Below are 18,071 nucleotides of genomic sequence, written 5' to 3' on the forward strand. Positions count from 1 at the left end.
TATACTTGAATTAGAAAAAGATGGGAGTTTGCTAGGTTCCAGGCTGCAATGATAAGAAAAGCACACATTTAGGTATGCTTAGTAACATTCCTGAACTATAAGGATAAACAGAAAATCTTATAAACATCCAGGCAGAAAGAACAAGTTACTTAAAATAAAATGCAATGCAATAGTCAATCTATGCACCCTGAGACTAAACATTATCTATATACCCTGTGAGAAAAAGACTGCCTCCAATGATCCTTTACGCAATTTATTATTCACCTTCAGAGCAAAAGTAAAAAACTAACTAGGAAAAAGACTTCAAGATAGAATAAGAGAAATGGAAACATTGGTTAGCCTTGTTAAACTGAGTGTAAATGAGTGAGGAAAGACTTCTCAGGACTGTGAAAAGAAAGACTTAGACTTTTGAAACAGAAGGGTAGTAAAATCACTGTGACAATCTCACTGTGGGAGAATAGTTAAGGAGATAAGTGTATTTCTAAACCAGGGGTTCCTAACTCCCAGGAACCAGGGCGCATAGCAGGAGATGAGCAGTGGGCGAGTGAATGCAGCTTCATCTGTATTTGCAGCCGCTCCCCAGCGCTGGCATCACCACCTCAGCCCCACCTCAGCTCATCATTAGATTCTCATAGGAGCATCAGTTCCTGGTGCTAAAAAAGTTGGGGACGGCTGTTCTAAAGAGGAACAAGGACCTTGCTCTGTCAGTTATCACAAAACAGTATATGTATATTTTAAAAACCTGTCATCAAATAAATATGCTACTGGATTTAAAAAATACAAAAAGAGCAGTTGAACAGAATATATTACAGATACTGATCCAGGTAACATGAGAATTCGATATGTGACAAAGGTAGTGGTTCGATTCTGTTAGACAAAGGACCATTTAATAAATGGTATGGAACAATTCGTAATTCATTTTGGAAGAGAGATTGAGTTAATTATCAATGGCCAATGATTTATTCAATTGCGCCTTCATAAGGAAACCTTCATAATTATCTCCTAATTGATGGGGTTGAGAGAGCTTCCAGGTTGCTGAACGCATCAAGATGCTGGAAGGGTGACACACCCATGGAAGATCCAAGCCACCCTCTTCCCCTGCCCCGTGCATCTCTTTCATTTCATTAGTACTGAGTTACAGCCTTTATAATGAACTGGAAAGAAAGTATTTTCCTGAGTTCTTTGAGTAACTCCAGAAAATTAGTGAACCTGAAGCAGGGTTTGTGGAAGCCTCCAATTTATAGCTGATCAGAAGTACAGGTGAACTGATACTTGCTTCTGGCATCTGAAATGTGAGCAGTCTTGTGGGACTGAGCCCTTGAAAACATAGCACCTGTCACTAACTCCAGGTAGTCAGTGTCAGAATTGAATTGTCGGTCATGCACTTGTTGTCTTGAGAATCAGAGAATTCACTGTTGGTGTTGGAAAATGCTCCAGATCTAGCAAAGGTTAGTCTATAAAATGTGGCGCTCAAATTTAAAATTAACTTTTGGGAAAAGAGTATGTGATACATTAAAATCACATTTATATTGCAACAATAAGACGAGAAATGTAGTAAGCTGCTTTTAAAAGTAAATATCTTTGACCGATAAAACCAAAGGTATTTTTCCCCAATTTTTACTTTTTCATTTTCCTAATATTTCTAAAATGAACGTAATAATTTCCTGTGAGGAAAAAATATCAAAGCTATCTTTTGGACTAACAGATTAAAGTCTTAGAGGTTATATGTATGTCCTTAAGAAGTTTACCTATTAAATTACTACTGAAAAACTATCAACTCCTTAACCCACATTTAATATGTGAAATCTAAAATAGGTATGTTAATAGATATATTATCTATGCTATGATTCTAACATATTCTAAAGAAGCATAATGAAAAATATTACTTTTGAAGAAGAAAACTTTTTTGTCTTGATGCTATTAAATTAATCCACACCTTCAACCAATTTTTTTTTTTAAAAAAGAAAAAGCTTTAATACTAAAGAAGCTAAAATATCTTAGGCAATGATAAAGAAATTAAAAGAAAATAAGCAATACTAAAACTGAATCAGGCCATATTTTGACATAAAAGCCTACCATGTTACTTGAGGCAGTATTTTATAATTTTCTTCTAGTGGAAGCCAAATAAAAATAAATCATTAACTTTCCAGTTGCTCAATAAATAAACATTGTTTCCTAAAGAATTTTTTAAATTTTGTAACCCAACTATCTTTAATATGAATAATGTTCTTTCTTTAATTTACTTATCAACAACTCCTCTAGTTCACTGTTTTTAATTTAAATTTTAATTCTTTTTACATCTAGAAGGGGAAACGATTGTTTAACATAAAAAATTTAATCTAGGTTTCTTTATGAAATTTGTGGTCAAACTACATATATTATTTGTATTCCTCTATCTTGTTAATTGGCTTAAAAAGATAAAATCAGAGAAGTACAAAAATCAGAGCTGAAAGGGGTTCTAGTGACTGCTAGTCTTCCCACCAATTTTTTTTTTAACTTCATAACTCTACTTGCTATGTAGCATCTTCCAGTTAAAAAAAAAAAAATTCATATATAACTATCAAAAACTTGCTCAATAAGAGAAAACTAGTATACAGATTTGGTTATGTTTTTTAGTCAAAAGTAACTTGATGTTTTAGTCTTATCTTTATTTTAAAAAATACAGTGTATATTAGGCATTTCAAGAAATGAAAAAAACTTACAAGTACTTTTCCCTTATCTACTACCTCAGGGATCAGGAGACCCATGAATGATCCATCTAGTAGTCCAACTTCCTAATTTCATACATATATAAGGTATGTGAATAAAGTAATCAGCTAAGTATAAACAATTTAAATCAAATAAAACACAACCTCAAGTGGACAATGTCCACCGATGACAAAAATAAATGCTTCACACTACACGCATTATAATTTTCTTTAAGTCTTTTTTTTATTTAGAGATTTTTCTGGTAAGGAGATATACCATAGGAAAGCAATTTCACTGGCAGTGAGGTATGTATATACTCTACCAAAATACTCCTTATTTTAATGTTTTAACTTTATTTACATACGAAGAAAAGTATCAATGCATATCCTTGTTTCAACTATAGTATTAGCCATACTACATGAAATAAAATGAAATGGTGCTTGCATACAAAAACTGTTATTTGTAAAGGAACCTGATTTCAGATTAAAATAACTAATTTGTTTTTGGAAAGCTTAAAGGAAGAATCACAATTTATCATGACCAAGACATCTGCACCATATTTTCCATTCCTCACAGCACATTTATTTCAGTAATTCTGTAATGTCGGTTCTTAGCATAAGCATAGTGTTACACGATTTTCGTACATATAATCACATCCAAAACAAGTTCTAAAATTTAAATTGTAAACATTCTCATCATATGTAGAAATATTTCAATTGGTGTATTAAGTTTTGCTAACTGATCAATTTTGGAAGAGAATATAAATGAGAAAGCCTATTCTAAATTGTGTAGTGAGCATTGTTTATTAATTACATTTCTACAATGTTAAATAAAGTAAGAGGCAAACCTGTCCTGTAAGCATGTCAAATTTTAGGTAAAACATTAAAAAGAAACAAATCTGTTAACAAAAGAATGTCTTGCAATAAAGGACATTAGATTTTTAAAATCTATTATGATACAAAAATGTAAAGGGTAAATAGCATCTTTGTTGACAAAGTAGGAGGTAGCATGGATGCACCACTTTATTGTCTGAGAAATGCAACTGGAGTAAAGAATATTTCCTTACCACAAATAATTTCCAGGACTATGTACATATTTCTTTTAGAAATACTTGTTTAAACAAATCTCCCTCCACTTTTTAGTATAAAAAAAACCGTTCCATGTGATTTTAAAAAAACACTTACACATCTAGATAGAATAGTACTCTGCCCTATTTGAGTGAACAGTCTCAATCTATGAAGTACATGATATTTAATGCCCTAAGTTGAGTAAATTTAGTTAGCGGTTCCTGGTATTATACAAAACACTAAATACATACAAACAAAATATAATGTCTTATTTTTCAATGCAAGTCTTGTGGGGAATAAACAGAACCTTGATTCTGGTAACACTGCAGAAAACATAATTTTCCAATAAGTCTGTCTTTAAGTATCCATGTGCAACAGTTTATTAATGGCTGCTTACATGTACTGATCTCATATTGAGTGAATAGTTAACTGACAAAACCCAGTAAACCTTAAAAACACATTTTCCATCCTATATAAAATATATAGACTACTTACTGTTTGAAGTACTTAATTTGCTCTGTTGTTATTGTAATTCACTTTTCCCCTTTTTCCTGCTTTAGTATTTATAAATGGATAATTTAACGTGGCTTTAAAAAAAAGACAAAGAATTTCAAATTTACATCCAATTCAAATTTGCTATTTAAAAGATTTCCGTGTTCTATGAAGCTGCTTCTGCCATTAGTAGAGAAAATGAAGTTTCTGTAATGGAGGCAGGCTTTTTAAATAGTGACGTGACTTCCACCATGCCAGCTCCAGTCCGTGGAAGGTTAGCGTTTACAATGTGTCGTTGTAAGTGCTTAATCCAGTCTTCCTGAACAGACAGTGGTCCACGAAAGACTAGGCCACAAAACCTATAGAAGAAGTTGATGATAGTTCTCTTAATATGACCGATTCCCTTTATTTAAAACCAATTCCCATAAAATCTGTAAACAAAAGTAAACTTTACCATATATAGGAGATAGTGCTTGACAGTTTCTAAATACATATAAAGTTGACATGATTAAACACAATATCAAAATGCCAATTTGTATTTTTAACAGCTATAATAACACCGGTAATATCTGTAAAAATGGGGATTATTAGTTTAAAATTTGAAAACAGGTCTTAACCTACACATTTTAATACATTTAAGCAACTGTATTTCCAAAATGTACCGTCCTTTTCAAAAGACCCTTCCCCAATTCAGAATTTTTTAAACTGCATAAAGGTGTGAATGATTTGTATAGCTATACTTAGGAGTACTAGGAGAGAAAATGTGTTCCAGTAAGCAGAAACTCAAGACAATTAAAAAGAAAATCAAACCAATAAAATTAAACCAAACAAAGCAAATAAAACACAAAAAAGCTTTTATAATTCACAGTATCATAGAGGCTATTAGCTAATACAAAAAAGTGCATCCATTAGTTACTGAAGTACAGCATATTATGAATTAAGATTTTGAGCTTTTCTCCAAAAATTCATTTACAATTTACTTGGGAATACACATTCTGTCACAAATTAAAAATTCACCTAATACGTCTCAATGCAAAATCTGAAGAAACTAAATAAATCTGACAGTTAGGCATGTACCTGCATCGGAGAATGTAAACCTCGTCAGCACCATGAGGTAATGTTAGCATTTTCTTCTTGCTTCCAGATCTTGACCTTGATTTCTTTTGCTTACAATCTAAGGCTAAAAAGGGAGAGAGAAAGACTTAGGATTTTTTATATATTCCAATATATATGTATATATACACATACATACACACACATATATACATATGTATATGTGTGCATATATATACACATACATTGTACATACACATATATATTTCTAGAGAGGTCAGATCATCTAAATTAAAGAGTCCACATTTATTCAAACCCCTGAAGCATGCACTGACTTGCAGCTGGATCTGTAATAGCAGTAATGTTACCTGCACACATTCCTCCTGCACCATTTTTTTTTTCCAAATAAGGCTTTACTATGGCAAAGTAGAGCTGAGAAAATGTAACTAAATAATTTGAAATTACTAAAATGGTCCATTATTACAATTTGGCAATATTTTCTCTTATGTTCATACATAATTTTAACATCTGGTTAAATCTTCCTTATTTCCAGGAAAATTATAACCTTTTATTTAAGCATGCATTTGATTACTACTTTGTTAAGTGGGTCTTACATGCTTTAAAAATTTAGTAAAGGAGAATCAATGTAATGAAAAGTTCAATTAAAAATAAATTTTATAGCAATTTACTTTGAATTCTATAGTAATAAATGGTTCTTAAAATTATATAATGGTTCTACATTTGAAAGGGCAAAAAAGTTCAACTTTCATTTTTTTAACTCAACTTGTATGGCACATATGTTTTATTTTACTAGAAAATAAATATAAATCCAGATTATTTCATATAAGTTTACAACAAGTGGACTGTAAGTTTAATGTTATTTTTTCCATTTCTTATTTTATATTTTCTCCTATATCTATTTTTAAAGTATAATTTAAAAGGGGAAAATTATATTAAAGTGGATCAAAATTTTAGTATTAACTGTTCTTGAAATTTTTCTATTACTTTTCTCTCAATAAATTATTACACAAAATCTAACTTAATTAAAAAAGATTTTTATAGGTAGGAATAGATAGGATATAACATTTTATTGGTCTTTGACTACAACTAGATCTTTCTTTTGGGCAAAGGGATGACAGTATTACAGGGTGCTGCTGGTCAGTTAGCTAGCTGGAAGGGAAGGGAAGAGTTTACATCTAGGGATTAAAGGGAGTGGGAAACAAATGTAACAGAAGAGTTACTCAAATGGCTTTTCTTCTGTTACCTCGCCATGTGATATCCTCCAGAAAAATTCTAGGTAAGAGAATAGGAACTGGCTATTCAATAGATTTTGTGAAATGAGTTATTCAAAGTCCAGATTGCAAAAGAACAGATGTTGTTATTACAAAACTAGGAAACATAGTTTCTTACAGTAATCAAGTGGCCATGCTAACAGAAATGTTATACAAAAAATCAAAAACCACGAGAAGTCTAAATCTCATTCAAGCCATTGGTTTCTGCTTCCTGTCACCTGCCTTTTTAAAAGTAAAACCTAGGGCCTACAGTCATTCTCTGCTTATCCTCATTAGATTATTCTAGTAAGAACTACAGGAAGTCAAGTATTAAAGAATGGGTAATTCAAAGCTTCAAGCAAAACCTGGAATAGAAAAATATTATAAGGTTCTCACTGGTTACCTCAGTCAAGAACCTGGCACATAGTAGGAACTCCAAAAATACTTCTGAGGTAAAAAATAAAGGAAAATCCAGTAATTTTACCCTTCGACATTTAGAAAACATATGAATGGAAATTTGTTCTACCGGCATGTAACATTGGTAATGTTCCTGTACAACAACTGTGCATCATCTGTTTAAATGAATACGCTGCTAGTAGTCACACTTAAATTCTTCTCTCATCAGTCTAGTTTATGTGTAAAAATTAAGTTCTTCATAACCAGTAGAACAGTGAGGTGTCATGTACTTTGTAATAAGCACCTTCTTTTTCCTAGCTGCATTGGTGAACAATCTGAATTTAGGTGAATTTTAAAGCAATTTATATACAGAAGTAGTTAAGGAACTCAGAGGCTAGATAATAGCTACTCTTTCCCTATTTGTAAGGCAAACCACACACAATCCCTGTCTCTGTTATGCAGAAAAGAGCAAGCATTTGATATATCATGAGATTACACATAGACTCTTACTTTGATGAGCCTGCTGGTTGTCAAAATTGCCACACTGTATTCAAATTCCTTTAAAATATAAATAAATTACTGTAGGATACAAATACAATACATTATAACAATCCTTTAAAATATTGTTCACAGAATACTAATGTTATGTGTGGAAAACAAATTGAGAGAAGGGTAGAGGGTGATGAGAAAGTATGCAAAAGGATGTTTTATCAGTCACAAAGTATTCAAGTTACATTTAGATGCTCTGAGACTTTAAAATGAACTGGACATGTTTACTCTGAAGTGTAAAACACATTTTTGACCTTAATAAAGGAAAAAAAGAATTTTTCTAACTTTTGATTTCATATGGACCCTAGCAACTCTGACGTTTAGGCTGTTTTACGAATTACTGGATCAAAATTTTAAATGAGAATGCTACAGTTTTCATAGTAATTAATATCTGAAGGCATTATGACTTTGAAAAGTTGGACAACTCTGCTAGCATATGATTACCTCCAGTATCCAAAGTTCCACATTCATCGGGAATCCTTGGAAACTTGTCCATAAAGTAAGGATATTAAACACCTGGTAATTATACCTAAATACTTCAGGGTCTTAACATCTCCATGATCATGTTTAAATGTTGTAGCCCCTGACATGTCCCTTATTTATTTAGAAGGGAAAACATAAACATTTTACAAGAATAGTTTTTCTAGTATCGACATCCTTACAAGAATGTTTTTTTTCTAATAGCAACGTCCAACCCTTACCCTTGCAATATTGCCTAAACAATTTAGAAGTCTGAAAAAAAAAAGAGTATTTAAACATATTACCAATACGCACACAAAGGAGACAGCCATATAGTATTCTCTATATGAAAAGATGATTTACACAAAATGTTTCATCATATGAAAAAGATGATCAACAAACATGTCCATTACACAAATGTCCTCATTCAACAGATTTTATTATATCTAGAGGGAAAAACAGAAGACTAAAAAAGGAACATCACTAACATTCAGTTTTAGCATAATGGGGCTCATCAATATTTGCAATGAACAGCCAAAAGTTTAAAATAAAGTTTAACCTGCCAAACAGATAACTTTATAGAAAGCCTATATATGCATTTACTTGTCAGTGTCAAAAAAAAAAAAACACAAAAACAAAACCAATACATATACACACCTTTTTTTCTGTTCCAAAGTATTTTAAATCTAACATTGTTTCTATACTTGAAATTTACAAAAAAAAATACTAGATTAGTTTTAGAAATTCTCAATTTTCTTATCCTTGAGTATCAATTGGTTCTTTAAAAAGGAACAAAACCAGTCACTCAGACATTCCTAAGGTTCCTATTTAGGGTGGCAGAAAATGTTTTAGGGATCAATTTTAACCAGAAGAATGTAAAAAACCCCACCATACTGTTACACTACGAAATACAGCCATAACCAGCACCAGCACCACATGTATGTGTCTAAAGCACATGAAAAGCAAATCAATAAATAATATAACAGGTACAAACTGAGGACAGTTTTTTGAGACTTTAGTTTTATACAAATAATAAAAAGAATTTACTTCAGGCTATAACATTATTTAAATAGTCCTTTTCACCTTTCTGCCCATTATATGCAATAACTGTTTCAATTAATTTTATATTCTTTTAAATTCACTATACAAATGACCTCAAAGAATGATGATCTATTTCTTAAAAGGATCTAAAACTTATGTGGTAAAGAAGCACATCATCACTAAATAAACATTCACCACCAAAATATTTTTTTTTGCAATCACCCTTCCCTGCTCATTCAGCTAAAAATTCCATCTCATCTGTTTTGTTGCGATATGAGTATTTGCATTTCTGGAGTAAAGTGAAACTTGATATAATGACCAGTTTATATATCCAAAATAAGAGGCATGGAATAGCCGTACTAGAATAAAGAAAATTTCTTCACCATCTAGTTGCGTATATAAGGTAGATAGGCAATAGTAGCTGTGAACTCATTCGGGAAGACAGTAAGGATAAAAATGACATGAACAGGTCATCATTCCACCACAATTAACAAGCTGGTGATGGAGGTGGCAGTGGTGAAGTGGAAAGAGGATGAATAAGCCCCAAGGGGTACACAGTGTGAGATGGATAAACAAACAAGTCTAGTTGCTGCCATTATTCATCCAAGGTTCAGAAGTCCCAAACATAAAAGACTGTGCAAATAGCATTCTTTCCCCTAGTCTCAACTGAAGAAGAAACATGGCTTTTTTTGAGAGAGGAGAGAAAACATGTTAGCTTGTATAACACAGGGATGGGGTAGGGTAGGGGGAAAGGAGTGGGAGGGGGAGTAGTAGTAGAGAAAGCAATTTGTTAAAAAGCCAAATTCTTATTTCTTTAGTGTACACTTTTCTCTTTGCATAAGTGCCCAAAAGACACAGTTCACAGGTGTACATCACACAGGCCCTACCTTGGTTTAACGCTCTGCTGTTGCAGTCTTGAAATTCTTAACAACTTTAACACAAGGTGCTACATTTTCATTTTGCATTGGACCCTATGAATTATGTGGACGGTTCTGGGTATTGAGTACCTACCACCCAAACTGAGAAAGACAGCACTCAGTTCCACCTCTTAATCTCTTAGCCCATTAAAAAAAAAAGAAAAAAAAAAAAGCTATTAGAACAATTGTTAAATCCACTCTCCTACAGCCCATTAAAATTAGAAAGGACCTACTTCCCTACTCCTAATACCAATCCTTTGCTCCTAATAGGGCCGTAACCAAGCCAGTCAGTATTCCCAAGATGTACATATAAAGTGGTATGAGAAGTTTATTGTTATGAAAAGCAATGTTCCCCTTCCAATTAGAATTAAGAACACAGATACACAATTAGCACCCACATAAGCATTTCACCATTATTTTCCCTTGGTATTTTCACTCCCAAATTGGATTATTTTTTTAGTGCCCTAAATTACTTTCATCAGCTTTTAGAGTTCCCATTCTCAATAACTATAAGAATCACAGAGCAATCATGGCAAAGTTAATTATATCCTGCGTGGTTTAACATTCTACCTGGAACAGAATGCGATGCAAAATATTTGAAAAGCAGATTTCCTTTAAGTATGAGATTTATGGCTTAACAATATTAGTCTAGAAGAGACAGGTAGCTTGGGTTTGCCCTACAAAGTAAGAGGTTGTATTAATGGTAGAAACAGCCTCATGTGATTGGTTCAGAGAAACTGTTCAAATAAATGAAGGTAACCTTTATTAAACTTGGATCTCCTTGGTATAAAAGAAAAAGTACATTCAATTTGCAGAAACGTCTGTTATTTCAAAGTAGAGGAGATGTCCAGGAAAATATTTTGAGAGAATATTTTCAAGAGCTGAAGGGAAAAGCTAAACATAAATGATACTTTACCACACATTCTTATAAACAGAGAAACTGGAGGAAGACTAGCTATTCCAGGTTGCCAAGAGCTAAAAGCTAACAGTACTCCAGCTGTGAGTTGCTTACTGGTCAGTAAAGTAAAGGTATTATTTCTCTGTGATGGCAGGTAAGAAAAGACATTTAAAAATTCTCCTTAAGTTGGGTTTGACTTGCATGCTGTTTTAAGCAAAATAGGCACTTATTAAAGAAGTATCAACCACTTTTCCAAGACACACCTAAAACTGAAATAGATTAAATACATAATGACAAATCTGCTTTAAATTATTTTTGTTTAGAAGTACTTGAACATAATCACTCTAAAAGTCTCAGTATTTCCAAAATATCATTTCAGATTCAGTAGGAGTAATTAAATAATTGTTTCTGATTACAAAATTACTCAAGAAAGAAAACCACCTTACTTTCAAATTCCCATTAAATTACCTTTAATATAATCACGTTCAACTTAAATTGGATAGGGCTCATAATAATTATAAATTAAAATGTCACAAATCCACAATCCCAAGAGATGTGATTTTGAAAAAATCATTTTGAAGTGCTTTACATATTCCAGAGAAAATTCAATCTATAATCAAATATGGTGCTTGACTAGGTATCTTCTGTATTGGGTAAATTCTAGCTAAGGCTACAATTAAATATATATTCAAAACACTGAACAGGAAGAATTAACCTCATTCCTCAAACTCCAGACACAACAAAGAAATGGTATATCCTACTTTCCCACTTCTTAGATAAGTGAGGGACCAACAGTCTCCAACAAGCCATCTTCCTGCCCTAACATCCAAAAGAGAACATCTATGTATTATTTTATTATTGCCGTAAAATCACTTAAAACACATTACTTACAGTTTAGCTCTTGCCAAGAAAATGCCTTGTTTTTTTAAGACTTAACTATACCTTAATCTAGATTATGAACAGCATTCAAAAACTTAATGTTAGAAATCATTAAGATATTAAGGATATAAAGATATTAGACATGTTAAAAAAAACCCAAACATATAAAAATCCAGGTTAGGTCAATTATTTAAAAAATCAAAACAAGATATAAAAAGCAAATCTCAGAAAATAAATAAGTAACAAAACCAACAAGAATGCTAGGGAACTAGTAAAGACTTTTAAAAAAGAAAAGATGTTGGTCAAAAAGATTATCAACCAAATAGACTTCCTAAATTATATAACCAATGACCAGCAAAAGTAGGCATCATAAAAGATAAATATTATGCTACTATGGTAGAAAATTTTTAGGCTCCATTCTCCTAAAAACAAACTTACTGATTCAATAAGTGTGGTTATTTGCTTTGTAATTAGCAGATAGTTGGATGAAGAAGTGTTGCTAGGTAAATGAGAGCTAGTGAGGTAATGAAGCCAAGCCTTCCCTCACCAGAAACCATGATAACAGATGCCTTAATTGTCCTGGTATAACCATCTTCCCAAGCAATAAGATTTATAACCTTGAATCATTTCTGTTTCTTTCTTCTTATTCTTCTATCTCTAAATAATCTACCAAATTTTGCTTACTTTTACTTCTATGATACCATCCAGACATCCATTATCCTTCCTTTACATTCCTATTGTCATTGTTCTGGTTCAGGACTCCTAAAATGACCTCACACTCACAATTTCTACACCTTTCCACCAAATCTTTTAACTTTTATTTAAATAATAGTTTTAAAAAGCTTTATAAATTCTTTTAAATAATTCCTTAAAAACAATTTCTTAAAAAACATCTTTACTAGCACCTCACAAAATTAATTCCAACATCATAGATTAGCATTCTAGCTTTCTACCTGTCCACCTATTTCCTTTATCTCCAACTTCCTGGTACTTTCCATAAACTTCCCACATTTCACAAGTTGCTCCCTTCCACAGGTATGCTCCTTACCTCTAAATGCCTTTCCATTTCAATTACCATTTCAATTATCTATCCTTCAGCATCCCAATCAAATGCTCCTTCCAAAAGCCTTGCTGGGCCCTGTCTAGCTGAAAGTACTTTCCTCTCCCTTTCATCTTCTACAGTATTCCAAGCACATCTCTTCAATGGCACTTAAATTTGTCTCATATTACAATTATATATACATACATACATACATACATACACACACACACATGCTTCTAATATACTTTAAGATCCAATTTATCTCTGTAGTCCTTAGCACAATGAATAAACAACAGTAAGAGCTGAAAAAATTGTTGAATTAGTGAATAAATCAGCCAGTCACTTTTTAGCATTGTAGGCAAATAGCCCAATTCTTGCTGGCATAATAAAACAATTAGTATCCATAAGGGTGACTCTAAATATTCAAATGATTACATTTACTCTACTGCTTCTCAAGGTAGAAACAACATTTTAGAAACACTACCATCAAAATGTTTGGAATAAAATCAAGTTTAACACTAGTCTTCCTTTACCAAAAAAATTTACTCAACTTGAACAATTTAATAACCTTGCAAATCTTGAATAAATGATACATTACTGTGCGGATAAATATATAAAGATACACACTTTTAATGCAAAAAAATGTACTACAGAGACAAATTACAGCCAAAAAAAAATACAGAAACTCATCTTTCATTGTATCAGGAATAGCTTTTTAAAATATAAAGCTGATCATATCATTCCCTTATTTTAAAAAATCCTTCAATGACTTCCTAAATTTTTTAACAGGCACTCAAAGCATTGACTCTATCTTTTCAGCATCGCTGTCTTTCCAAACGCTTATAACTGTATCTCCCAGCACCTCTCAAACTCCAAATTTCAACCCTTTATGCCACATTATGTTCTTCTATCTGGAATTGTCTACTCTTATCCTTCTGCCTAAAACTACTCATCCTTCAAGTTCAGGGCCTGGCTGAACATTGGATCATGATTATGTTTATGCAGCTAGAGTACAAGGTCATTAATAGCCTCAGAGCTAGCACACCTGGTATAATACAATAACTACAATTTTTGCTGAATGAATAAAAATTTTGACTATTGGTTTTATTTTTCTCTCTCACTTTATAAATAATGTCAAGAACATACCAGTATGAACTATTTTCCTTTTTTTCTTTTCAGGCTCTATTTAACAATGAGACAAGTAGTAAAGGCAGCAATAAAAAAAGGAACACAACTTAATTCCCAGCTCCCCTCAAAAGAAGGCCAAGACTAAAATAAGCACCTTGAACTCCTACAACATTTACATCCAACAAAACATTTATTTGTATACCATCTTGATGGTTTTATATTTTGACAGTATTGTATATGTTGCCAATAATGCTTTCCTAAGTTTTTGATGACAGGGACTTGTCTTGGTACTTCTCATGTATCTCCCCCCACACAACCTAGTCTGGGGGAATTATCAAGGTATTTAACTAGAAGCTGGTTTGGTCCTTTAGAGTTTAATCTTAGTAAGGAAATACAAACTTTCTACTTGTATTCTTTTGGCTGGATGAATCAAAAGCATGCAATTTCTTAAAGACACAGTATTTTAGTAATATTTTAAAAGACACTGCTGAGACACTCATACAAAGGGCAAATGATTTAACGCACCTTGAAAAACTTTCACAATACTATTTTTTTCTTTCCATCACAGCAGAAAGTATTCCAATACAGCACTTTCCATAATATAAGAATTACTTTTTTGGTGGCTTATATAGCCAATTCAGCACCAGGCACTGTATTAAATGTTCATTAGCAGTTGCTGTTGCAGGCCTCTATGGCCAATTATTTCATTATAGCTGAAAGTAAGAAAAGATCCTACTAAGCAATATGTAAATGATTACTGTGCTGTACACCTTTAACTAACATAAAACAATGCTGGATGTCAATTGAAACTGAAAAATAAAAACAAACAACAAAAGAAATAAACACTATGAAAAATAAAACTATTGACTCTACTAAAAATGAATGTAGAGATTTATTGCACTAGTGGTACTAGCTACTAGTGGTACTGAGTGGTACTTAATCGAAAGGCTCCTAGTACCAATTTTTAAGTTTTTCTTCTCATTGGAGAACTCATTCTTTAATTGTGATGGTGAGTCTACTGTTGCAGAATAGTAACAACCATGCTTTATTTCCAAAATGTTTTCATGAAACATAATAAAATGGAGTCCTCCACCAAATATATTTGCATATAAAAAGTATTCTTACATTCATTTTAGATAACTAGAAATTTCTAATTTATTTTAAATACCAAAGATCAGCATTTGATTAACAAAATATGATCTATAGATAACTATTTGAATTCAACAAGGAAAGAAAATTCACTTGCTGCCACAGAGGTGTTATGATTTCTAAAATTTTACTATTGTTGATTCTAGTCAGTACCAGTCCATAAAAGAAAGTCACTTAAGGGGAATGTTTTCAATCTGTGCATAGTGATGTTTTAGTGGGCAGTAAATCAATTTACTGGGTCATGATCGGCATTAATTTTTAATGAAAAAGGATAAAACATAAATTATTAGAGTGTATCACACTCAATTCAGGTGAGCGAATGAGGAGGTATGTGACTGTGAGTTTGTATTCAGAATCAGAATGTAAAATAGAGCCCCAATAAAAATGCTGAAGACCACTGTTATAGTTTCTTCTTTTCAAGGGATAACAGATTGTGCAAACACGCATTCATCTTACTGATATATTTCCTTTCACAAGATTCTCTCTACCCGGACTTTAGTTATTTTTCTTTCTTCACCGGCTTGAAGTTTAAACTTAATTTTGACCTCGAATTTTTTTTTTTTGGTTCCTTATTGCAGATTAAGTTGATAGAATATACTTTGCCTAAAATAATATAAAATGCTTTAGAAATTTAATACTAGAATGTCTATATAATTTATTGAACAATCCAGGACACTTATGAAAGGCACTATTATTTGGCTGGAACAATAGGGCTAAATCAGTGTGTATGGTCATTCTATTAATAACTTAGTAATACTATGTTCTTAATACTGCCAGTATAAAAAAGATATCATTTAATTAAAATATTATTAAACACAAAAAAGCCAATAGTTAAAATTAGAAGTCCAAAAGCATTTATTATGAACTACATGAAATTTCTGATTTTTAATGAAAATATTAGACTGTATTAGGAATTAACCAGGAACCAATTTGTATGAGCATGTAAACATCAATCTAAAGAGAATGAAACCTGAAAAAGAAGTCTATTAGTAGTGCAGTTTACATTAATTGGAATAAAATCTTGAGTAAGTATGTCTTAAATTTATAATATAGGCTATAAAGCAAACCTTTTGTACTAATCTTTTTAGACAAAAATCCATTTAAAAAAGGTAAGACTGTTTCATAAATAATTATCCACCACTGAACACACATGGAAAGTATTAAACAATTTGCTTGAACCTGCCAAAAGATGATTAACTGGGTCAGTTCTGGAAAAAATTTTAATATGTAAAGTTATTCTCTTTTGACACTTTAACTTGGTCCCAAATATGGCTACTTCTTCACGTCTTCAATTCCAAAGCTTTTCTACTTTCTTCATAATTTCCTTTAACTAAAATTAGGAAGGATGTTATGTTTTAATTTATATTTGTGACCATATAAATTAGTTTTGATGTTACACAGTTCTTACATTTCAAGTATCTTTTAGCTCTTAAAATAAAAGATGTCTTAAGGCTCCTGATTCCCAGTTCTGTGTTCTTTCCATGTTGTTGTTGTTGTTGTTACTTTGGCATTTCCCCTTTCTCAGTTTTCTGGCAGAAGAAAGGTCCAAGAATGAAAGACATGCAAAGCGTATATATAGAAAAATTTTCATCTATGGATGAATAAGTAAATGTTCCTGGGATGAGACCGCTGCTTCTATGAAATTCTCAAAGGTGCGAATGACTCCCCAAACTTGAGAACATCACATTAGAAGTATTTGAGTCACCAGTAAATAACTATTTGGGGGAAGCAAAGGGGCATCTTTTTCAGTCTATTCAGGCTAGCTAGAATATTTTTCCCTCTCAAAAGGCCATCAGTTCCCACAGAAGAAGGCAGGCGTGGTGACTTCTAAGAAGGCTTGGGACTGTCTTCTACCACAGGTAAACAAGCAAGCCTTTAGCATTCATTTGGTCTAGCGATAGCTAAGCTTTTTCTTCAAGAGTAGGCCACATAATTAAAAATCCACATAAATAAAGACTGAACTAGGAACACAGATACTAGACATTCTTATGGAGGCTTCAGTCCTACCTATTTTCCCTGCACATTTTCCAGGTTTTGACATATTTGGATTAAGGTAAGGTTTTTAACAAATGATTTTGTATCTGATTCCTCAAAATAGTGTACACATACTCTTAAAAAATAATGCTTGTTACTTATATGAATTGATAAATTCCTAAAATAATCCAGTGGAACCCTCCGGGACCATAGGTTTGGACCAGTGCTTTATACCAGTGAAACTGATATGGGGGAGTAGGTATGTGGAGTTTATAAATACTGAATTCTCCATTTGGAAAAAATATATATTAAAACTAATTTAAAAAAAAAAAACTTCTCAGTTGGCACGAATAAACAACAAAGACATCTTCTGTTAAGCTCTACTGGTCAAGATTTTAAAAATCAGGGGGAAAGTTTCAGAATTTCCAAGAAAAGGAAGCATGAGTTTTTTATTTTTCTTAAAAGTAGGTATGGGCTGTGGAAAACACCACCTTTGACTTTCTTCTGTTTTTCATTTCCCTTCTCTTTGCTCTAGGTTTGCCAAACACTCTTTCTATTTTCTAACACTTTCGACATTTTGGTTAGTATTTAATGATAATTTTAAAATATCCTTTTTTTCCTTGATGTCCCAAATGTATTCCCATATATCCTATATTATTTTTCTCTAATAATGAAATTTTGTAGATAATAAAGTATTCATTAGAAAGCACTCTTGGTCAGTGGATGGTTATGTATAAGAAGTTAGTTCTATGTTTTGAAAGATTTTCAGATGAGGTAAAAACACTTTTTTAATGGACTACAAAATCTGTACTTGATAGATCTGCCTTGTTGAATATTTGCAGAATGTGCCTGAATTGATAGAACAGAACATTTTCTAAAGTCCTCCAAAATCAAATCCAAACCTAATTATTTCTTGGATCGCTGCTTTTTCTAATTAAACTCTTATTTATTCAGTCTTCACCAGAATGCTCCCCACCTTAAACCTAACTTTATTTAAGAATTTTTCAATTGCTTTTGTTCTTTACGTGGTAGATAATAGTGATTAAAAACAAAGATCTAGGGTAGGAG

At 32.1% G+C, this 18,071-nt stretch overlaps 1 protein-coding gene across 18 annotated transcripts in view; it reads right to left on the minus strand.

The window, feature by feature from the left end:
- Positions 1 to 2,909: 2,909 nt before the first annotated feature.
- The window catches only part of ZNF644 (zinc finger protein 644), a 97,979-nt gene continuing 82,817 nt past the window's right edge, over positions 2,910 to 18,071 (minus strand). For 15 of the 18 annotated variants that reach the window (XM_016134298.2, XM_036236236.1, XM_036236176.1 and 12 more), the window contains 2 exons: positions 5,325 to 5,427; positions 2,910 to 4,606 (listed from right to left, as the gene is read on the minus strand). In XM_016134298.2, coding sequence (XP_015989784.1) covers positions 4,414 to 4,606; positions 5,325 to 5,427 — 296 coding nt within the window. In that variant the 3' untranslated portion in view covers positions 2,910 to 4,413. Of the gene's footprint in view, positions 4,607 to 5,322; positions 5,428 to 7,477; positions 7,526 to 8,104; positions 8,111 to 18,071 lie in introns of those variants that run through there. The other 3 variants (XM_036236241.1, XM_016134304.2, XM_016134303.2) reach the window with 3 other exon arrangements.

The sequence above is a fragment of the Rousettus aegyptiacus genome, unplaced genomic scaffold, assembly GCF_014176215.1.
Source record: "Rousettus aegyptiacus isolate mRouAeg1 unplaced genomic scaffold, mRouAeg1.p scaffold_m13_p_1, whole genome shotgun sequence".
NCBI lineage: Eukaryota > Metazoa > Chordata > Mammalia > Chiroptera > Pteropodidae > Rousettus > Rousettus aegyptiacus.